The 25,481-nt window shown below is 37.7% G+C and overlaps 1 protein-coding gene across 1 annotated transcript in view; it reads left to right on the forward strand.

Moving 5' to 3' along the window:
- Positions 1-25,481, forward strand: part of LOC124788421 (probable chitinase 10) — a 231,877-nt gene that overhangs the window by 195,290 nt on the left and 11,106 nt on the right. Inside the window, exons 37-42 of the mRNA XM_047255688.1 lie at positions 9,450-9,762; positions 11,171-11,382; positions 14,955-15,193; positions 15,281-15,414; positions 21,064-21,275; positions 25,316-25,451. Coding sequence (XP_047111644.1) covers positions 9,450-9,762; positions 11,171-11,382; positions 14,955-15,193; positions 15,281-15,414; positions 21,064-21,275; positions 25,316-25,451 — 1,246 coding nt within the window. The remainder of the gene's footprint in view (positions 1-9,449; positions 9,763-11,170; positions 11,383-14,954; positions 15,194-15,280; positions 15,415-21,063; positions 21,276-25,315; positions 25,452-25,481) is intronic.

The following is a 25,481-nucleotide window of genomic DNA, read 5'->3' on the forward strand; positions in this document are numbered from 1 at the left end:
TGGTAGGAGTGTTCTTATGTGGAGATGACAATATGGGTAAAATGCACCCCCTAGTGTCATGTCTCACTGGCATATGTACTTTCTTCAAATGTACATCTGTTTGTTCACCTACAGCATCCCACAGTTGATCTGTACCTGGAGCAAAACAATGCACCTCACCAGTGTTCCCAAATTGTGTTAGAATGGTTCACGTTGCTGCACAGATTTAAGTGAAGTTGCTTGTTCCATACAGTCAGCTTCCCTTTTTCCTTTGTTATTATTTATCTTTTAATATATATAGAAATTATATTCTGAATTAAAATAGTAGCTAAGAACTCCAAAATACTTTTGCCAGTCTCTGAGAACTGCTCCTAGTGATAAACACAAAACATTAACAATCAGTTACAAAAATTATTTATATTCAATCACTGGGCCTGAATCACACCGAAGAACCAAAAGATACTAGATAATGGAAGTTGTGTAATGCATTGAATTGATGACATAGATTCTTGACACACAGCTGAGCATATTGAAAGTATATGTTTGACTCACGAGGGAACATTCTCAAGTGTCAATAAACAGTCTTGCCAGAATAGATGGAGCAAAATATCGCAATATGTTTTTGTTTGTGGCCAATTTCACTTTTAAGTGGTAAAACACACCCTGAAAGGTAATTTGGCATTTTTGGTTTAGAGGGAATCTCTTCAAAACAATGATATATAAGCAATTACTTTCATATAATAATTGATATGTAATTAACATTCTTGAAAACTGTATAATCAATTTTTGTAATAAGTTGAAATACTGCAAGATGCCCACCACCATTAATTAATTCTGACAAATGAAAACTTTTATTACAACATAAATTAAAGAAGCTTCCAAGCCACATGTATTCCTGTGTAATAAAACTGGATCACAAAAGACCAATTTTGGAAAATAAGCTGCACACAATGTGCTGTCAGAGTGTTTTCAAGATAACTAGTTAAAATATGTAAACATTCATTACTATTCTAATTATTTGTTTTAGTTATATTTGTTTTGTGTTTTAAATAATTGTTTTACATTTTACATTTTTTTCTTTCCCTTTTTTTATCACTTCATGTACATTTATTTTGTTAACTCAAAATAAGAAGTAATTAATTTTTATGATACAAGGTAATTGCAATAATGATAACCTGTAAGGAAGTGTTTAAAAATAACATCCTTTTTACAGCATGCACATCAAATGAACAAAATTTCTTCAGGTAATATACACAACAAAGAGATATAAAACAAAATTCAGCAGGATTTCAAACTGTCATGGTCAATCCTCTCAATATTCTGATTTGTATCAGGCATATTTCAGTACACTGGTAAGCCTTGGTGAAGAGAGTTAATTATGTATTAGTGACTGCAGTTTGACTTTATTGTTCCTCATATGGAGATTGACATTATAATCATTCAGCAGAACTAGATCTGAAAATCTTCTCACAAAGTTCTTCAAAAATTGCAAGCGGTATATGTTGCATGCCTGCAACTGTGCCATTGAGCCCTTTGGGATCATCAAATGTTTCTTGTCCTCAGGTATGATCCTCAAAATGTTTTCTTTTAACCCTGATCACATACCTTTTCATAGTTTCAAAAGAAACTAGTGATGAGTTGAACCAAGAATTCAAGAATCTCTTTTTGAAGCCCCAAACATCCTTATGACAGCATCGAAATCTGGTAATCAAATGACTGACCAGGTCAAAAGATATTTGAAAGATGTTTTCTTTCCAGTGAGGGAGAAATCTCTCTATAATTGTTAAATACTTCCAGAGGTCACTGGAAAAAATGTTTGGAACACAAAACCTGTGGCCTAGGAACTTGTTCTTCTGCTGATCCCAAAGCTCTCAATGGCGCAGGTACCCTTATGGGATGTATATAGCTTTCAGTGTTAGAAGTACTAATTCAGTTGAATGATTATCATGGCAATCTCCACATAGAAACAATATAATCAAGCTGCAGTCATTAATACATAATTAGTTCTCTCCACCAACACTTACAAATGTACTAAAATATGCCAGATGCATCAGGTTATTTAGAGGATCAGCCATGACTGTTTGAAATCCTGCCAAAACTTTTTTATATTTCTTCTCTGTCATGTATATTATATGAAGAAATTTCATTCATTTTATGTTCATGGCATAAAAAATGTTATGTTTAAGCACTTCCATACAGATTATCATTATTGTAATTATTTTGTATCCTAATAAAGAATTATTATCTTCAAATGGCAAATTGCACATATGTGAAATGGTAAACTAAAAAAGACACCATGAATGTAAAACAAAAGATAACAATTTAAAACATAAAACAAATGTAAGTAAAATAAATAATTTGAATATTAATGAATGTTTAAATATTTTAATTAGTTATGTTGAAAATACTCTTAACAGCACATTGTGTGCAGTTTATTTTCCAAAAATGATATTTCAGGATCCAGATTTATTACATAGGGATGTATGTGGCTTGGAAGCTTCTTTAATTTATGTTGTAATGAAAGTTTTCATTCATAAAAATTAATTAATGGCAATGGGGTTTGTTGTTGTGGACTTCAGTCCTGAGACTGGTTTGATGCAGCTCTCCATGTTACTCTATCCTGTGCAAGCTTCTTCATCTCCCAGTACCTACCGCAACCTACATCCTTCTGAATCTGCTTAGTGTATTCATCTCTTGGTCTCCCTCTATGATTTTTACCCTCCACGCTGCCCTCCAATACTAAATTAGTGAACCATTGATGCCTCAGAACATGTCCTACCAACCGATCCCTTCTTCTAGTCAAATTGTGCCACAAACTTCTGTTCTCCCCAGTCCTATTCAATACTTCCTCATTAGTTATGTGATCTACCCATCTAATCTTCAGCATTCTTCTGTAGCACCGCATTTCAAAAGCTTCTATTATCTTCTTGTCCAAACTATTTATCGTCCATGTTTCACTTCCACACATGGCTACACTCCATACAAATACTTTCAGAAACGACTTCCTGACACTTAAATCTATACTCGATGTTAACAAATTTCTCTTCTTCAGAAACGCTTTCCTTGCCATTGCCAGTCTACATTTTATATCCTCTCTACTTCGACCGTCATCAGTTATTTTGCTCCCCAAATAGCAAAACCCCTTTACTACTTTAAGTGTCTCATTTCCTAATCTAATACCCTCAGCATCACACGACTTAATTCGACTACATTCTATTATCCTCGTTTTGCTTTTGTTGATGTTCATCTTATATCCTCCTTTCAAGACACTGTCCATTCCGTTCAACTGCTCTTCCAAGTCCTTTGCTGTCTCTGACAGAATTACAATGTCATCGGCGAACCTCAAAGTTTTTATTTCTCCTCCATGGATTTTAATACCTACTCCGAATTTTTCTTTTGTTTCCTTCACTGCTTGCTCAATATACAGATTGAATAACATCGGGGAGAGACTACTACCCTGTCTCACTCTCGTCCCAACCACTGCTTCCCTTTCATGTCCCTCAACTCTTACAACTGCCATCTGGTTTCTGTACAAATTGTAAATAGCTTTTCACTCCCTGTATTTTACCCCCACCACCTTCAGAATTTGAAAGAGAGTATTCCAGTCAACATTGTCAAAAGCTTTCTCTAAGTCTACAAATGCTAGAAACGTAGGTTTGCCCTTCCTTATTCTAGCTTCTAAGATAAGTCGTAGGGTCAGTATTGCCTCACGTGTTCCAACATTTCTACGGGATCCAAACTGATCTTCCCCGAGGTTGGCTTCTATCAGTTTTTCCATTCATCTGTAAAGAATTCACGTTAGTATTTTGCAGCTTATTAAACTGATAGTTCGGTAATATTCACATCTGTCAACACCTGATTTCATTTCCAGAATATTGTCCCCAAGAACATCGCCCTTGTATAGACCCTCTATATACTCCTTCCACCTTTCTGCTTTTCCTTCTTTGCTTAGAACTGGATTTCCATCTGAGCTCTTGAAGTCTGAGGGTATTTCGCCTGTTTCATACATCTTGCTCACCAGATGGTAGAGTTTTGTCAGGACTGACTCTCCCAAGGCCGTCAGTGGTTCTAATGGATTGTTGTCTACTCTGGGGGCCTTGTTTCAACTCAGGTCTTTCATTGCTCTGTCAAACTCTTCACGCAGTATTGTATCTCCCATTTCATCTTCATCTACATCCTGTTCCATTTCCAGAATATTGTCCTCAAGTACATTGCCCTTGTATAGACCCTCTGTATACTCCTTCCACCTTTCTGCTTTCCCTTCTTTGCTTAGAACTGGGTTTCCATCTGAGCTCTTGATGTTCATTCAAGTGGTTCTCTTATCTCCAAAAGTCTCTTTAATTTTCCTGTAGGCAGTATCTATCTTACCCCTAGCGAGATAAGCCTCTACATCCTTACATTTGTCCTATAGCCATACCTGCTTAGCCATTTTGCACTTCCTGTCGATCTCATTTTTGAGACATTTGTATTCCTTTTTGCCTGCTTCATTTACTGCATTTCTATATTTTCTCCTTTGATCAATTAAATTCAATATATCTTCTGTTACCCAAGGATTTCTACTAGCCCTCGTCTTTTTACCTACTCGATCCTCTGCTGCCTTCACTACTTCATCCCTCAGAGCTACCCATTCTTCTTCTACTGTATTTCTTTCCCCTATTCCTGTCAATTGTTCCCTTATGCTCTCCATGAAACTCTGTACAACCTCTGGTTTAGTCTGTTTATCCAGGTCCCATCTCCTTAAATTCCCACCTTTTTGCAGTTTCTTCAGTTTTAATCTACAGATAATAACCAATAGATTGTGGTCGGAGTCCACATCTGCCCCTGGAAATGTCTTACAATTTAAAACCTGGTTCCTAAATCTCTGTCTTACCATTATGTAATCTATCTGCCTCAAGAGGATGTCATTATCAGCCAATGGGGTATTTTGCAAAATTTCAAATTATTACAAAATTTGATTACTCAGTTTCCAAGAACATTAATTACATATCAACTTCTACGTGAAAATCCTTTTTTATATATTATAGTTTTGAAGATTTTCTCTCTAAACCTAAAATTCCAAATTACATTTTGGGGTGTGTTTTACACCTTAAAAGTGAAATTGAGCACAAACAAAAGAATATGTATTGAACTATTTTGCCCTCTCTATGCACCTGCCAAGTTTCACTAAGATCATTTATTGACACTTGACACTTGAGATGGTTCCCTTGTCACTTTCACATCCTTTACCAACAGTACAGTCTTATGGGGTAACACATGAAAGTTGTGTGTGGATTGAGGATACCACATGTCATCTCAAATGGAGAGCCATTGACAGATATAGAGGTAACTTCAGGCTTGCCCCATTAGAATGTATCAGACCCTAGCTGTCCATGTTTTATGAATATGACTTGGCAGAAAATTTGAAAAGTAACCACAGCCCTTTTTTGTCAGATACAGTTATTTGTAATGTTGTTTTATCTGAGCAATATTGCACAAATATTTGGGCTGATCTTGATAAGATTTCAAAGTGGTGCAAAAATTGGTACTTTGCTTTAAGTATTCAGACATACAAAATTGTGCCTTCATAAAATGCAAAAGTATAGTATTCTATTACTCATTAATTGGAATCAGTCAGTGTGTGCAAATGTGTGGTTGTAACAACTTGTGCAGATATGAAATTGATTGATCATGTAGGCTCTGTTGTAGGTAAAGCAATCAGTCTACAAAAGAGTTTGCTTACATAACAGTTGCGCGTCCCATCTTTGATTATTGCTCACTTGTGTGGCGTCCATACCAAATATGTCTAAGTGGGGATATTGAATAGTTATGGAGAAGAGCAGTAGAGATGGTCTCTTATTTATTTGGCCCATGGGAGAGAGTCATGTAAATGCTGCAACAACACTATTCTTGACGTAAGCTTACACTAGAAGTGTTATATTTTGTCATAATTCTTACCAAGAAATGTGTAGACTTAAAATGAATGTAAGTTAAGCCAGAAACATACTTGCCAAAAATAGGAATACTAGAGGAATTCACAGGAAGATATAAGCAGAAATCAGACAAAAATGCTGTGAGTAAATATCAGTATCGAATATATTTTGCAACAAACTGTTTTAGATGTTGAAAGCAAATCAAAATTGCAAATATTTTTCATTCCAGATGCATTATGATGTCTTAATCAATAAAACAAAATGCATAAGGTGTTATAAAACCACATTTTTAGTAGTGGCAACAATATGAAGTATCAGTTCAGAAATGCATTAACCTTTTGTGCGTCACATTCAGAAAAAAAAATTGGGGAAAATTTTTTTGTGATGAATATTTACTGTGTATGTTGCACATATGCCATATCCATTGCAAAAGTTCTTTTGAAGCTATTGGTTAATAAATAAAATAATCATTCCAAATGGCATCATAGTCACAGAAATTCACCAAAAGTATTACTTAGTATAAATACATAAACTAATTTCTTATTTATTTTATTAATAAGTGTTAAAACTCTTTATTGTTTTGTTAAGGAATAAAACAGCATGTGTCTTTGAACCTTTCATTTATTTTTAACACAAATTGATTTTTTACTGATTTATTTAAAATGAAAATTTCTGAAACAATTGTTTTGTTTGTTAAAACACAATGCAACATTGCACTTGGAGCATTTAACTCTTGAATATGCCTTCATACAGAGTCTGCATCGTGATTTTGATTCTAAATGCTCTGGCCAGTGTCCTATTTGGTCAAAGCGCACACCAGCGACTGGGTGAATTGCCTTAGGCTTTCTTTTGGGAGCAGGTAGACTTGGATGACCCCTCTTTCTTGCAGGTGTACCAATTCCTTTCTTCAGCAAGGCACTAGCTATTTCTGCTTGAAGCTTCAGCAGTGGTGTATATTTCTCATTTTTATGAGTGCACTGTCATCTATAAAGCAGCCAAGCGTTCACACAAGCCATGTCTGTGAAATGGAAAATAATTCTCAGGTAGTATCTCTTGCTTTTTATGTTTATTCTGTATATTTGGACCAACATATCATGGAGATCCACTCCTCCCATGTGCATATTATACTCCTGCACAATGTTGGGACGTGGAACGTCTATATATGATCTGTTTTTTTTTACTCCAACGTGCCACGTTTTCAACGCCTTTATAAGTAGAAATCAGGTGGACAGCTTTATTGTTGTACCATTTCAAAATTATATATATATATATATATATATATATATATATATATATGTATATATATATATATATATATATATATATATATATATATATATATATAATTTTTTTTTTTTTTTTTTGTTTTTCATCTACACAGTAATTACAGGTTCCTCTGCCTTCTTTTTTCATCTCTGCATCTCTTTTCAGATGGCATCCACCCAGTCTGGTTTTTCTGATGGTTCCCACAACATATATTCCTTCATTTCTAAGCTTAACAGCTAGGTTGTGGGAAGTACCAGTTGCCCGTAAAGAGTTTGAAATTTGCATGCCTAGGCAAGTTCTCATTCAGCCGAATCACTACATTTCCACTCATTCCTAACTCAGGATTGCTTGCAGTGTTTGTCACCTTCACGACATACACTTCAAAAGTGTAAATGTGGCCACTTATACTAGCTCGAGCAAATACTCTTATGCCCCATTTGTGTGGATTTGATGTGATATACTGGCACAGAGATGTATGTGATTTTAGCGGAATAATAAGTTCGTCAATACTGTTTTACTCTTCAACTTTGGTTTTTAGAAAATTGTTCTTTAGTTGATTTAAAAATGGCCTGACCTTGAACAACTTGTCGTGATGAGGGTCATCCCTGGGTAACATATTTGCATTATCATTCACATGCAAATACCTCCTCAACTTGTAAAATTGACAGAGTGGCATCACATCAGCTATCTGGCTACACCTTGTCTCATTTGCCCAATACATCTTGTACCTTGGCACACTCACAATACCACTTAGTAAATGAATGCCAGTGAACTGTCTTATTTCATTGGCACTAGTGTTTATACTTTGTCCCAACACTTGAGTAGAGTATAGATTTGTCTGCGTAACTAAATTGTCAATTATAGTCTCATCAATAAAACTTTCAAAATATTTGAGGGGAGAACGTTCTTCACTTGGTCGATCCAAAAACTGCACAGCACACTGAACATCCATACTCTGCAGATCCTTGCATATCCACGTACAGCTCAGGCAGTTTGAATTTCCTGCTCCTGAAGTTTCAAGCCATACAGGTAGGAGAGTTCCATCATCAATAAGAACTTCTTCTAAACTGTTCAGTTCAGGTGCTGTCTGTAGAGGCAATACTTGCTGTACTGATAGATCATAGTCACTTTCATCATCCAAAACAATTTCGTCATCCGATATTTCAGAGTCATCGCCACGAAGAAGAAGAAGAAGAAGAATTTCATCATCCCGTAGAGCTTCATGTTTTCCACACTTAACCTATAAAGAAAATATGATGCAACAATGAAAACAACGAAATATTATATAAGAACACAATTCACTCTTATGATACAATTTCATTTTTGCATACCTAATATATACTAATGCATCAAAGACTCCAAATGGCATCATTAGAAATCACACAATAATTACTCAAAAAAGTGTATACATAACTGTATTGTAAACTTACTGTATTTCTTTCTCTTGTCCTTGAGGAACTAGGTAAAGTTGGTTCCATAACCGAGAATTTCAGTATACACACAATAAAACTAAACACGACAGTTATTGTTCACTCACAAATGCATTAGTACAACTCACGACACTTCTCTGTTCTGCACTTCAAGCAAACAGCGAATCACGAAAGCAAACACCATTGTGATCTGTTGGCCAAACTTGGAACTACGTGAAGTGATGCCAAATGGTATCATTGAAGCATTGGGAAGCTCAGAAAAGCCAGAAATACTTAATGATGCCATTTGGAATCGCAGATGCAGAAAGGGTTAATTAAGTGATTTGAAATAGTTTAACATATGCCCATCATCACATTCCTCTGCTTTCTCCACATATTTCACCCAAGGTTTTTATATTTCATGTACTTTTCACTTTACATAATTTGTAATGCATGATGTATTGCATCAAAACTAAAGTTGGATAAAAGAGAGAAATTTATGCTAAGGTAGGGGATGCAGTTTGGTTACACACCTCAGTCTATGTTTGTGGATTTGTAAGGAATGCTATTGAAATAAAGCAAGCAGCTGTTCCTGCAACAGACCTGTTTTCCATCAAACCCAATGTATTATTCAGGAATGTACAAAGACTATGAAATAAAATTACTACTTCTTCTTGTATCACGGCAGTACCTGAAAACTTAGTAAGTTGTAAAGTATTGTTTTGTTTTTACCATTCTCTATTTGCAATATCATAAAAGTGCACTTCACGATTCATTTCTGTAACTAGTTTTGTAATAAGTACAACAGGTATTCAGATCTACTATAAATATTCTGTTGCAAAGAAAATACTAACAACAGTAATTACTTATATATTTTTTATTCCAGATTTGCACAAATATCCAGAAGAAGGGCTGGAGGGTTGTGAAAGATCCAGAAGGTCGTATGGGGCCTTATGCATATTTGCGTGATCAATGGGTGTCCTTTGATGACACATCAATGATTCGTTATAAATCAAACTTCATAAAAAGGATGGGATTAGGTGGTGGCATGATTTGGGCTTTAGACCTGGATGATTTCCGTAATGTGTGTTCTTGTGAGAAATATCCCTTGCTGAAAACAATTAACAGAGTGCTAAGAGGTTACCCAGGCCCTGGCCCTAACTGTGATATTGAGGCCACTGAGAAACCAGGCTCTGAAGGTATAGCAACAAATTTTACTATAAGCATTTCTTTAACACTATTTCAATGCATCTGCATGATGTATAACTAGTAATAAACACAGTTTTTGATTTTATTACCTTGCAGCATTCCAAACCACTGTCAGGCTGGCAAGAAAATGTATAGGATGCAACAAAACACCTTCACATTAACAGAGTAGGGAGCATCTTGTTGGGTAGAATTTACCAAATATCATTAGATTATAGAAATATATCATGTGTAAAAGGCCTCATTGTCAAATACTGTAATAAGCAAATTTATGATAATGAAGTATAATCAACATTGTAGCCACTAGCTGTAAGCTTACAAGTTATTTAAGATAATCATTCGTGCATTGGCTTCAGATATCGAACTTCACATCCCTTCCTGCATAGTAGCCTTTCATGATAGAGCCCCACCACTACTGTTGTTTTTTCCATTCCAGCAGGTACTGACCAAGTTATTTTGTGCACACTCTACAAATAGATGAACTTCTGTTCTAGCAAATGGATCAGTATCAGTAATACAATATTGGCAATTCCTGGGCAAAATACAAATAATGGAAGGATTAAAGGTAAACATTAACTGTAAAGTATTACTTACACACCACCCAAGCATGCCCACATGCAAACCCCCACCTCCCCCCCCCCCCTGCCCGCAAACACACACACACACACACACACACACACACACACACACACACACACACACACACACACACAGTCACAGTCACAGTCACAGTCAGATCCAAATAGCAATTAAACAAAATTACTTCTTGGGTGTGAGAGGAACATTATGCAAAAGCTTAGCTACAAGTTTAATCTTGTTTCTGTGCCTTTCTACTGCTCCATACCTCAACTTCACAGAGAGTGATTACCTGTGAATTAACTAAAAGCAGAACATTTAAGACATTTCTGTTTATGACATTACATGATCATATTTTGTGCTTGGAACACACCAGTCAAGCACATTCTACCTAACCATACATCTTTTAAAACCCACATAATGCTTAATGCAGAAGAACTGCATTGGTGAATGTGCTCAAAATTTAAGAGCCATTTTATATAATAGTACACTTTTCACCTATGATAACTTGCCAAATTTTGCTCAATTCAGCATCGCCTATTGTTTTATGGCCTTAATATCTGATGGTCTTCCTGCACCTCTATGCAGTGTAATGACTAATGATGTCCATATGAATCCTTGTCTTTCATCTTATAATATTAAGAAAATGTTGGCTTCTTAAATATCACATAAAAATATTTTAAAAAATGTGTGCACCAATTTCTTTCAGCATGGATGAAAACTGACTTTTTTTTGTCAAGAGACTGATAATTGAATTTATTCTGAACTAAGAATGTAAGCACTAATTTATTTTAGCATGTATTAAAACCGACTTCTTTTTTCCAGAGACTGATAATCGAATTCATCCTACAATTCCTCCTACATCCCCCACTAACAACTGGAATGTAATAATTGGAGGTGGTGGTATTGTTCCAAAAGATCCTACATGTGGGAACCGTCTTTTTGCTCCACATGATAAAGACTGCAATAAATATTATCTTTGTCAATATGGTGACTTCATGGAGCAGAGTTGTCCACAAGGGCTCTACTGGAACAAGGTCAGTTACAGCCTGTGTTGTTACTATGGTTCATGTTTAAAATAATTATTACAGTGTTCATTTTTGTAACCTTTTCTTTTTGTAACCTTCATAAGTTTTTTCCAGACACAATTTTTGTTTTGAGTGTGTGTTTTATATCACATTACACTTTCACAGATTCTATGTAGAAAGTAACAATCACTAACTTTGTACCTTAAATCAAATATAATAACAGAATCTGATTCATTTTGTGGGGACACATACACTCCTGGAAATGGAAAAAAGAACACATTGACACCGGTGTGTCAGACCCACCATACTTGCTCCGGACACTGCGAGAGGGCTGTACAAGCAATGATCACACGCACGGCACAGCGGACACACCAGGAACCGCGGTGTTGGCCGTTGAATGGCGCTAGGCTGCGCAGCATTTGTGCACCGCCGCCGTCAGTGTCAGCCAGTTTGCCGTGGCATACGGAGCTCCATCGCAGTCTTTAACACTGGTAGCATGCCGCGACAGCGTGGACGTGAACCGTATGTGCAGTTGACGGACTTTGAGCGAGGGCGTATAGTGGGCATGCGGGAGGCCGGGTGGACGTACCACCGAATTGCTCAACACGTGGGGCATGAGGTCTCCACAGTACATCGATGTTGTCGCCAGTGGTCGGCGGATGGTGCACGTGCCCGTCGACCTGGGACCGGACCGCAGCGACGCACGGATGCACGCCAAGACCGTAGGATCCTACGCAGTGCCGTAGGGGACCGCACCGCCACTTCCCAGCAAATTAGGGACACTGTTGCTCCTGGGGTATCGGCTAGGACCATTCGCAACCGTCTCCATGAAGCTGGGCTACGGTCCCGCACACCGTTAGGCCGTCTTCCGCTCACGCCCCAACATCGTGCAGCCCGCCTCCAGTGGTGTCGCGACAGGCGTGAATAGAGGGACGAATGGAGACGTGTCGTCTTCAGCGATGAGAGTCGCTTCTGCCTTGGTGCCAATGATGGTCGTATGCGTGTTTGGCGCCGTGCAGGTGAGCGCCACAATCAGGACTGCATACGACCGAGGCACACAGGGCCAACACTCGGCATCATGGTGTGGGGAGCGATCTCCTACACTGGCCGTACACCACTGGTGATCGTCGAGGGGACACTGAATAGTGCACGGTACATCCAAACCGTCATCGAACCCATCGTTCTACCATTCCTAGACCGGCAAGGGAACTTGCTGTTCCAACAGGACAATGCACGTCCGCATGTATCCCGTGCCACCCAACGTGCTCTAGAAGGTGTAAGTCAACTACCCTGGCCAGCAAGATCTCCGGATCTGTACCCCATTGAGCATGTTTGGGACTGGATGAAGCGTTGTCTCACGCGGTCTGCACGTCCAGCACGAACGCTGGTCCAACTGAGGCGCCAGGTGGAAATGGCATGGCAAGCCGTTCCACAGGACTACATCCAGCATCTCTACGATCGTCTCCATGGGAGAATAGCAGCCTGCATTGCTGCGAAAGGTGGATATACACTGTACTAGTGCCGACATTGTGCATGCTCTGTTGCCTGTGTCTATGTGCCTGTGGTTCTGTCAGTGTGATCATGTGATGCATCTGACCCCAGGAATGTGTCAATAAAGTTTCCCCTTCCTGGGACAATGAATTCACGGTGTTCTTATTTCAATTTCCAGGAGTGTATTAGACATTTCTTATGCACCACTGGGAATAACATATAATTCACTAACACACTGTGATATCCAGGATCCAATTAAGTCTGTCATCTTAGATGAGATGATGCTAAGGACTGTATATAACAGTTCTGAGAAATGACACCATGTAACACATGAAGCTGCTGCATAATTTATTTATGAGAATAATCAATTTTTGAAACTATAATATAAAGCTTTCAGAGGCTTGTTTTGGCAGAAGGGTTGAGGGGGAAGGAAGAGGTTTGAGAGAAAAAGACTAGCAAGGTTTAGGAAATGGTGAGAATCATGGCAATGTCGACCAGGAACCTGGGTCAGGAGACTTGTTGGACGTGATGAGAAGGCTGCCACCACATGGTGAGTATATTGTATAATTAATTTTTAATCGTATACTGGTTTCAGTCAGAGACTACTTTCCAGAACCTCTTATGCAACTTTATGGATACAGGAAGCTTTCTAGCATGAAAAATGTCCTGTCTCCATAATGTTGTACAAGAGGGGTCAAGAAATGGTCTCTAACCAAGACCACTTGTACATTGAAAATAAATTATACAGCAGCTTCATGTGTTACATAATGTAATTTCTCTGATTTATCAAAGATGTAGAACACAATCAACAAATACTACAATTTTCCTCATAAAAATGCATAGTTATTTAAAATGTGAGTGCAGAAATAAATTATATTTACTATTCACTAGAATGTGGCATCGTGATATCGACTCCTCCACAGTGAAGATGGAAAACTTCAAATGGTTATATTTCTTCAGTCATGAAAGAAGGTAGAGAATATCATTAATGTAAGAAACCATGTGGCACTGAATCTTTTGTCAGGAAACTATAGGCTTACTTGCAACTTTTGATCGAAGCATAGCCAATTTGGCATTTTCTTAAGATGGCACATAGTTAAGATTTCTTCCCATCTGCAAATCAGTGTGATGACAGAAATGACTGGGTTACTAGAACATTGCCCTTGAAATGCAAAGATCCAGTGTGTCATACAGCTTTAATCTGTCAGAAGGCTTCAGCTTGCCATATACTTAACTGAAGATTGCAGGTCCTATTATCTGACAAACACAGCTAATGAACTTATTGTGAAGATCATCATAAATGTAACAAGAAGAGGATGACAAGAAAGTTACTAAACCAGTGAACAATGAACTCTTTTAATATAAACTAACACATTCCACTATGCACACAAATACACTGGATGGAAGGAGTTTCCAAAGAAAGTTGCATATACTGGAGAGTGAGATAATTGGGTGGGTGGGTGGGGGGGGGGGGGGGGGTAAAAAACAGTGTTAAGTTTGTGAAAGAAGTGGTAGAACATAAATAGGCATGAAGCAATTTTAAAAAAATGCAAAGCAGAAAAACAAATAAATGGGGAAAAATAATTATTATTGCTCACTGGTTGGAACAAGTTTGAAATCAATTCAGTTTTAAAGTAAAATTCTAAAATGCAGGGTTTCCCAGGAGGAGTGGTCAGTATAGGGATAGGACAGGATAATCATTCAAAGCAAAATAGTCTAGTACACACGAGCTCTAAAATGCATACCGTAAGGTACCTGAGCACTTGTTCAGTAGAAGAGATGCATTTCATAGTGTTGAAAATGAAAAAAAGTGCTCATAGTTTTTATGATATGCCTTTAAGATCCCACATTTGCGAAACTTTATTGCTTCAAATGATAATGCCTGTGTATATCCCTGAACATTGATCATTCCTCCTGGGACACCTTGTATAAACTCTTTAGTCTGGTTTATAAGTTCATGTTTACTTTTATGTATGTGCATGCACACAACCATACACACACACAATTTTAACTAAAATTAAGTTAATGCCACACTATTCTCACAAGAAAACAGACATTTAAGAAGCAGCATAATTTTTCTCTGTGCACAGGATCATTGCGACTGGCCTTCAAATACGGATTGCAGCAAGGAAGACAGCTCTGTAATTAATCCAGCACCAATTGCTAGCACCCAAGAGCCAGAAATGAGTTCAACAACAGAGAACATCCATATGTCTGAATCCACAGTCACAACAAGCATTCGCCCTAGTGAACCAGGCACCAGTACTGCTATGACACCCTCTGGAGACTACATGGTTGTCTGTTATTTCACAAACTGGGCATGGTACAGGTGAGTGTTCATTATATTAGCTATATAAACTACTGTTTCGTAAAATGGAAATTTTGCAATTTCTCTGCTTTTTTTTTTTTTTTTCAGGCAAGGTCTTGGGAAGTATTTACCATCTGATATTGATACATCATTGTGTACACATATTGCTTATGGTTTTGCAGTGCTGGATGGCAACACACTAACAATAAAGCCACATGACTCTTGGGCAGATCTAGACAATGGTAAGAACAACTTATTTTAAAAAATGTAAATTTTTTAAATGTACATTTGGAAAATTATGTATTTAATCACTGATTTTGGTAAGTGTGAATTCCATCTACATAAAATTATACTTGGTGTAGCTAGTGGTGTGACTCCATGAATAGTGGAAAATGGAAATTTGATAAACTGGAGGAGCTCACTTCTGTTTCACAGTTCTTGAAAATAAGATTATTTCACCTCTTCTCTCTACTCCACCTCCACCCTTCTTCCACACTCTCTTTTTCTCTCTGCACAGTAGCACTGCAGTACATAATTTGGTATCTGTGACCATGAACATTAGTTTACATGTAGAAGTCTTTGCATAAACATAAAATGTATCAAGTTAACGAACACATAAAGTGTAACTGCACTATAAAATAATGTCATCGTGTAATAGAAAAGTGCATATTATGGAAATGAGTAAATGAGAAGTTCCTTGAATAAGTAAGCAGTGACATTGGCAGACATGCGGCTGAAGTTGGTAGCAGGCATGCTGGTGAAGTATGTGGCATCCATGTTGCAAAAGTAGCATTAAGCAAAAAGGTTTGAACAAAGCTGTGAGCCTTTATTTGTGTCTATGAGTGGGGAGTGGCACTCTTGTCTTGTCTGTGTAAGTTCAGGAGCTAACTGACCTAGTATGTAGCATCTGGAAGCAGTTCCAGCTTAGGGTTCACAGTAAACACCTCAAGGGTTTCTGCCAATGGCTCTTGTTCTTGCAGAGAGGTTGAAGGGGAAGGAATAGGGATGTAGGGAGAAGACTTGCAAGGTTTAGGAAATGGGGTCATGGTCATGGGAGACTTACCAGACAGGATGAGAAGGAAAGACTGATTGTTAGGGATTGCACCATATTGGATTTTTCATCCAGTGTAGTCCCCACCAATCAGTCTTTCCTTCTCATCCCTTGGCCTGGTGTTTTGGTTGAATTTTCCATAACTCTCCACATATCCTAAACCTCACCAGTCCTTTCCCTACTTCCTCTTCCTTCCCCTTCAACTGCTCTGGCAGAAGAAGGAGCCACTGTCTCCAAAAGCTTCCACAGTCCCATAACTACTACAGAGTGGTCAGAAACAGTCTGAAAAGCTTGTAAGGGTGTTGCAGGTTAGATTTTGCTGAGAAGTAATTGTTAAGAAAAAATGCAATACATTGCATCATTTCCAAGTTAATTAGCATTGAAGTTAGCCAATAAGGCCATTGAATGCACATATCCATGCAGCCCACCAGATACAATTAGTGTCAATGCACAAATCCATGCAGCCCACCAGATAGAATTAGTGTCAGTTGTTCTCATAACGTAGATGATAGTGCATGACACTACTTAGCCTTTTGATTGATTCGTTTCTTACTTCCGTTCCATGTCCATTGTTTGTATCTCTCTCTTGTTTGGTCTTAGGAAACCAAACAGAGAACATGGCTTGTGACACTGTCTTGGGCAGGCCCCTTAAATTTGCGTCTGCAATGGCCTAACTGGCTAAATTCAATGCTAATTAACTCAGAAACTGCTCAATGTTTCAAATTTTTTTCTTTGTAATTATTTCTCAACATAATCTATCCTGCAACACCCTGACAAGCTTTTCCGACTGTTTCTGAACACTCTGTATATGTTTTTTCTCCTTCTGCTGCTTTGTGACTAGCTTTTTTATCTATGCAACTATGTTATACTCTCTAAAATTGATTTTCATTGCCATATTAGCTCAAGGGTTTCTTCTGCAGAAAAGGTGGCCTTTGGTAAATGAAGATGCAGTGAGACAGCATAGTTCTGAGCAAATAGCATGCCTGCAACCTTAATACTAATAACTGCATCTATACCATTAGTGGGCAGCTCCAAAAACTATTTGCCTTGCAGAAACTTTGGAGGAGTCAGGGTGAAGGAAATAAAACCTAACAGAAAATCTGGCATGGATTTCATAATAGGATAGTGAATATTATCTTAGCAACTTCTGCAGCTGTTCTGGTGCCAAAAATAGCACCTCCATCTCTCCCCTTGGACTTAATTATCAATTTAGATTCATAGATGATGTGTTTCATGTCTGGACTAGTGGTGATGCAGAAGTTCTTAATTTTCTGGACAACTTAACTCCTTCATTTTTGTGGAAGTTATATGGTCTGTTTCCATTTCTTCAAATACATTTCTTCATGCTAACATTCACATTCTTGATTGTTATCTTCACATTCCACTTAAAATAAAGTGCATAACAGCGGAATCTTTACTTTGACAGTTGCCATCTCCCTTCATTTTGAGTGTTCTCTTCCCTGCATCCTTGAGCTTATGTTAAACAGAATTTTTCTAATAGAGATACTTTCAGCAAATATTTAAATTAGATAACTATTTTTGTGTCCAGAAGCTACTCTGATGAGCTCATATGGAAGCAAATTTATCATGCTATAGTGGCTTAGTCTAAGTAGAATGATGACTATTGTCTTTATAACATAATGTCACCTGAACTAAAATCTATTAATCATTCAATTTGAGTCATGAGAATGACACCAAAAAAATATCTTTCCCACACTCTCAAGAGTAACCTCCTACCAGACTGATCTCTGTAATGTACTTATTATGCTACAAAACATTCCTTGCTGTTATCTTCCTCCTTTTTTAAGTTCATCTCTATATATCAGTGCATATAAACACCTCAAACAAATGACAATATTTGTATTCTGACAGCTGCCTCCATCTCCATGTCTACCAGTCCATATAGGAAAGACTTCATATGTATACCAGGTACACCAAATCTCTACAAAAACATAATTTTGTTTAGTGTTTCCACTTCTTGAAGATGCCAAATTAGTCTATAATTTTCATATGATCACCTGCATAACTGAAAAGTCACTTTAAAATGTGAAGTGTTCCCTTTATATCACAACACTGTCATCAACTAGTTTATGTTTGGATGATTTTATATCAGGAGTATGCATTTCTAAGTCAACCAGTTAACTGCATGTATCATGACTGTCCCATATTTTAAATAATTATAATGGCCTCAAAAAGAACAGAAGGGCACAGACAGCAAGCCTAAATAATGAACATGCGCCTGGCTGTTGTAGAGCATGCTGCCAAATACAGTACCAAGGATCTTGATTTTTGGTTCAGCAAATAGTTTATGTGCTTTCTCCAAGTACCAATAACCTGCAGCTGGCAGATTACTCTACAGTACCAGTTTTCTGGCTGGTATTACCTGACTATAATTTATGCTCCCTGTGGCACCTATATTCTAGTGATGGCTATTTCTTTTCCTTCTTTGCATCCCAATCTTCCATGAGGCATACTTTCTCTTGTGCGGATTTTTCTTCCAATCTTCATCTCATTTCCCCCCTCTCTTTTTTATTATTTGTCTTTTCCTCTCTTCAACACTCTCCCTTCTTTTTGCATTTTCTTATCCATTTTGAGGGTTCCATACCTCAGTTGGTAAAAATGGAGCCCTTATAAGATCACTTTGTTGTCCTTTTGTCTGTAGATTTGTTAAGACACCTTTTTCTCAGGGACAGGAAATACCAAGGTCTATAGCCCCTTGACAGTATAAAAAAATTAAGCTTTTAAGTCTCTACAGTCCAAAGATTTGGCCATTTACACCACATATTTTGGTACTCGCACTCATCAAAACTTGTAGATAAACTATTTATATACCTAATTAAATTTGTATTGAGCTCTCATAGCATGAGTCCTTCTTGCACTTATCCAATATTTTTTGTTTCTGGTCTTGCTTCTCTCTGCATCTGTCTACCTTTTCTGTTGCTTGTTCCTTTACCTTTGCCTGCTGTAATTGTCACGAGATACGTTGCTTCAAATGGTGTGCATTGAGATGGTCTGATAATGACCAATGGTCAGAACTGGTAATTTGTGAAGTGTAATAACTGAATTAATTTAAAAATGTAATATTTTGCATTCTAGCCTGAACATCATAATACGTGTAAAAAATGATCATTCCCTTTTACTCAGACACTGAGCTCTCTTCATCTTCTGTGTGCAACTGCTGATCATTTGCTATATTTTATTTTTGTAAATAGACATTATATGAGTCTTCATACGGTTGATAACTCATTGCAGAATTTTGCTTCTCAACAGGTGTTTCTTGAGTGTTTCCTTCCTTTCTCTTTTAATTTCATATGATAGCAGTTGTGTAACAATTTGTATGTAGTAGCCAAGATAAACAATACATACAAAAATATATAATTGCAAGCTATACCTTTTATTTTGCTGCATGGAACAGCATCTCATTAAAATACAGGGTGTACATAAAGTCCGGGAACACTTTCAATTATTTATTGCACAAGAACTAAACATTGTACAGGTTTCATACATATTGCATTTTGAAGAGAAACTCTGAAAGTTTTTTTTACAAACATTCAATATGCAAACCATGAGTGACCCGGCATATGTCAATATGGTAATTGAATTCTTGCCATACCCGCCCCAGCCCGGCATCATCAACTGTGGCAGTTGCTTCCTATATTCTCTTTTGGAGCTTTGCTACATCTTGTGGTAGAGACAGTACATGCATCAGATTTTTAATGTGTCCCCACAGAAAAAAGTCACACGGAGTGAGATCTGGTGATCAGGGAGTCCATTTCAGGAAACAGCTATTCCCTTCTGTAGCAAGGCTGATCCATCGATGCGGCAGGTCTGTGTTCAGGTACCCACAAACTTCACGGTGAAAACAGGGTGGAGCACCATCCTGCTGTAAAATGAATGGAGAGTCCGATTGCATTTGAGCCATTAGCCATTGCTGCAACATGTCCAACTAGAAATATCCAGTGACAGTGCTCTTGGCGAAGAAGAATGGCCCGTACAGTTTTTGACATGAAAAGGCACAAAAGACATTTACATTTGGGGAATCATGCTCAAATTCAGTGCATTCATGTGGATACTTTGTACCTCAGATTTGACAATTATGCCTGTTCACTTTTCCATTAGTCTGAAAAGTGGCTTCATCACTAAAAATTAAGCGATCAACAATGCCATCCCCATTCTCATTTGTTGTCATCATTGAGCTTCTGCACTAGCTCCAATCTCGATGATTTCATAGACAGCTTCCGTCGCAGGACTTTCCACACTGTCATTGGAGCCATTTCAAGTTCTCGGGATGCACGATGCACCGATTTCCTTGGACTCCTTACGAATGTCTCTCATACATGCTCCACATTTACTTCACTCATACTAGGACATCTGCTTCTCTTTGCCAGGCACAAGCAACCCATCATAATGAATTAGTTGTGACAGTGGTAAATGGCCTTCCTTATTGGTGGCTTCTTACCGTACTTGGTTCTAAACATCTGTTGAACAGCTGTAGCACACTTGTTTTTGTCAAACTCCAACACACAGAAATCTCACTCTGCACCTGAACTCACCATGTTCGTTACTAGTGTTGACTATTGGCAAATTACCAAACTATGCTGTGGCAATATACATGAAAAAAACCTTTCAGGGTTTCTCTTCGAAATAACATGTGTAAGATATCTGTACAATGTTTGGTTCTTGTGCAATAAATAATTGAAAGTGTTCCCGGCCTGTGTGTGTGTGTATGTGTGCAAATTCAGTGATTTATGTGTCAGGTAATGAAATCTATTACTTTTTATCTAAACATTTACTTAATGGTAGTTTTTTTCTCATCATTACACTTGTCTTTGTCCAACAGAGTTTTATACAAAAGTCTCAGGATTAAAGAAAAAGGGAATTAAAGTTCTCTTAGCAATTGGCGGTTGGAATGATTCTCTTGGTGACAAATACAGTCGGCTTGCAAACAATCCATCAGCAAGAAGAAAATTTGTTGAACATGTTGTGAAGTTCATCGAGAAGTATGGCTTTGAAGGACTAGATCTTGACTGGGAATATCCAAAATGTTGGCAGGTACAGAAAGATTACATATCATTTGACTAATGTGAAAAGCAATTTCAATTACAGGTGTTCCATTACTTCTATCTTATCATTAGACACAAACCACTCTACACAAATGCATTCCCACTCATATTAGGAGAAAACTGGAAAAATTGAAGCAGATATTAAGCATCTTTCTCTTTCCAATTTTGAACCTCAGCTTTACAGAGTGTGCTCAGATCATAGCCTCTGTGTCCTGACCATTTATAGGAGAACTGGTTAACAACTTTGTCAGCATCTGAATGTTTGCATTTCAGCAAAAGCATCAAATATACAAGATGTTTTTATTAGGCAAGTACTTTAATATGCCTGATGAAAACACTCATAAACATTAAACCTTATGTTTTCAGTACTCTTCTACAAGAGGTAGGCAAGAAAACATAAGGTGAGAAGCAGAAAAACAGAATAGTTTTCCCAAAATTTGTCAGTGTCTTGCAATACTGGTACTGTTACATTTTGTATCAGGTTAATGTGATAGTAATCTGTGGATTAATATGAATATATGCTTAATTTCCATTCCTACGAAATATTTTCACTACAGATAAATCTTGCTTTATATTAGAACATTACCACTTTGATTGCACTCACAATTTCATGAATAACAAATAACAAAAGTTTGTGGAATATTTGTGAAATGGAAAGTGAAAAAATTAAGGTGATGGATATAATGTATTCAAAAAGCTTTGTGACTAACAGAAGATTAGACTATATGATAATAAATTATACAATTGAAGATATGCAGTGGGTGACAGTTATTGAACTGTATGAAATAAAATTATCATAACTTCTGAATGGTTTGTGTTAGGACATTCAAACTGCACGGTTGGCCACGGGGCATGATGGCAATTAGTATGTGCATGCACACGCACCTTGTTGTTGTCGACCATTTGCATGTGAAAATGTCATGGTACTGGGTGCTTGAGCTTATAGCACTTGTGAAGGCCTACTACGTGAGCAATAACAGCTCAACTGTGGCTCAAAGGAAGTTTGCAACTAGAGTTCAAGCTGAAGACAACCGGCCCAAGTGTGTTAACAATCAAGAATTTGATTCACAAGTTTGAAAGAATGGGTAGTGTTCGTGATGACATTATTGGCAATGTCGGTCATCCAAAAAGAGTGAACATGCCTGAAAACATTGAGAAGTCATGTGCTGTGTTTCAAACCAGCGCCAGGAAATCGATCAGATGCACTGCACAACAGCTGGGAATCAACTGAGAGACATGTAACAAATTGTTGTTGGATACCTGCATCTCTTTCCATACAAAATTGAAACCAAAACCCATTAGCCATTAATACCCAGGGCCATGGAACAGCAGTTGTGTTTCACAAATACTATTGTCCACAGAATTCACAAACAGGACTTTGATGTGAATATGATTTGGTTAATGACGAAGACCACTTTTGTTTGGATGCGTTCATCAGTAAGCAAAGTTGGTGCATTGGGGTGATTGAGAATCTGCATTTTGCAATCAAGAAGTGTCTTCACACTCAACAGGTGACTGCATGCTAAGCAATATCCAGTCACAGAATAATCGGCGCAATATTCCTTGATAGCCTGGTGACTACCGAGCAGTACATGAAGATTTTGGAAGGTGATTTCATCCCCATTATCTAAAGTTACCCTGATTTCAACAATATGTGGTTCATGCAAGATGGAGCTCATCCCCATTAAAACAGCAGAGTTTTTGATGTCCTCAAGGAGCACTGCGGGGACCGCATTCTGGCCCTGGGATATCCAGAGGCCACTGCCATGGGCCTCAATTGGCGGCCATATTCTCCAGATCTCAACGTATGCAACTCTTTTTATGGGCTATATGGGTACAGCAATAACCCCAAAATCATTGCTGAGCTGAAAACAGCCATTCAGGAGTTCATCGATAGCATTGATGTTCCGACACTTCAGTGGCTCATGCAGGATTTTGCTATTTATCTGCATCACATTGTTGCTAACGATGGCAGGCATATTGAAAATGTCATAAACTAAATCCAAAAATCTCTAGTGACCTTTACATGTTGAATAAAATGTGTGCACATCATAGTTTGTAACTAATCTACATTTTTTTCATATAATTCAAAAATTGTCACCCTGTGTGTAAAAACTTGAGGCACAGCAATTACAATTGTCATTTTCTAATCTAATTTGTTTCAAGATATTCTGAAAAGGGCTAAATTAAAATATAAGAACTTTTTGTTCTGTCCATGGAACACCACGAGCTCAAGCAAGTATTAATGGAATATTGAAGTGTATGGTAGCCATTGTTGGCTCCATTTGGAACAATTAATTAAAATTTAGAGAGGCTTGAGTTTCTTCCAGCATACACAATGTTCAATGTTCAAATAACTTAACGGAAAGTAGCCAGGTGATGTCATTTTCAAGGCAAAGTTTCAGCAAGTAAGTGCTGTGCAAGTGAATTTAAAACCTTGGTTTTCAGAGCAATTCCAGAGAGATAACTCATAAACATACTGTAAACACTAGTGCCAACATACAACAAAAGATGACTGATGCCAGAAGTTATTAATTCTGTTCATCTTCTTCTTCTTCTTCTTCTTCTTTTTAACACTATCCCAGTTGCTGGAAGTACATGTCAGAATCTTCATGTTATCATATTCTATTGGATGATCAGTGCCAAGACAATGTTCTGCAATAGCCAGTTTGTTGTATTCTGTTGGATGAACAGTACCAAGACAGTGTTCTGCAATAGCCAATTTGCTTGGCTGTTGTAAGTGTGCGTGATGCTTATGGTCAGTACACTGGTCCTCCATGGTCCTAATAATCTGACCAATATATGACATGCCACAAATGCAAAGATTACAGTATACATCTACTTTACGCAAACCAAGGTAATTCTTAACAGAACCTAAAAGGGCTCTAAACTTAGTTGCAGGTCAAAAAACACATTTCACATCATATTTTTGCGAAATATGACCACTCCTGTTAGAGATGCTCTCTGCGTAAGGCAGACAGGCTGTAGACCCTTTCTTGGTATTATCATCAATTATCCAGAGCATATGTTGGTTGATAGCACAACGCACGTCTGATGTGTCTTTTGCTATAATCGATCTGGCAGAAGGTACCTCAAGCCACATTAACCCGGCTGACAAACTCTCAGGATCTGATATGATGTGGGCCCTGTAACCTAAGGTATGGAGTACCCTTCACACTGAGTCAGATGGTGACAACTATCAGCCTGTAGATAAAAGTCAGTGTGAGTAGGCTTGCTGTAAACAGTATGTCCCAATGTACCACCTCCATTGTGAAATGAATATTCGGTTTGATTGAATTCAGGTATTCTAAAAAGTTGTTCAAATTCTCACTGCAATGAGACCAAACAGCAAAAGTATCATCAACATATCTGCAAAAACACACATGGTTTCAAAGCTGCCCCTCCTATTCCCTAGCCATAGAAGATCTTCAGTGCACGTCCGCATTTTGCATGAAAACAACTCAAAATGATTGTCACTTTGTTTTCCTCACAAAAATTCAGTTTCTGCTTCAGTATTACACTGATCACCATCCAAATTAATTGATTTTGCCCTGCTATGTTATTTTTGCTGAGTTGCAGATAGGCACAACAAAAAGACTGTCAGAAAGTGAGCTTTCAGCCAATAAGGTCTTTGTCAAAAATAGACACACACAAATGCACCTCACACACATATGACCACAGCCTCTGGCAGCTGGAGTCAGACTGTGAGTAGCAGTGCATGATGGGAGAGGCAACTGGGTGGGGGTAAGGAGGAGGCTGGGACACTGAGGGTGAGGGAACGGTAAAATGCAGTGAGGGTGAAAGTCATTATTAACACTGTACACAAATTACTTAGTTTAAGAAAATCTTCGCTCTATTAAACCATTGAAGGTATATTAATACTTACAGTGTTGAAAATGCAAACATTCAAAGGCACATTTTAAAAACATATTTTTGTAATTCATCAATTTAACTGTACTGAGGTGTAAACCATTATCCAATAATTGGCATGTTACAACATGATTGTCACATTAACTTTTTTTGTATTAGGTTGACTGCAATGCTGGACCAGATTCTGACAAGCAAGGATTTGCAGACTTAGTGAAAGAACTGAGCATGGCTTTCAAACCACGAGGATTGCTCTTGTCATCTGCCGTTTCGCCAAGCAAAGTTGTCATTGATTCAGGTATACACTAACCAATAAAATGCCTAACTG

This window comes from Schistocerca piceifrons, chromosome 3, assembly GCF_021461385.2.
Source record: "Schistocerca piceifrons isolate TAMUIC-IGC-003096 chromosome 3, iqSchPice1.1, whole genome shotgun sequence".
Lineage (NCBI taxonomy): Eukaryota > Metazoa > Arthropoda > Insecta > Orthoptera > Acrididae > Schistocerca > Schistocerca piceifrons.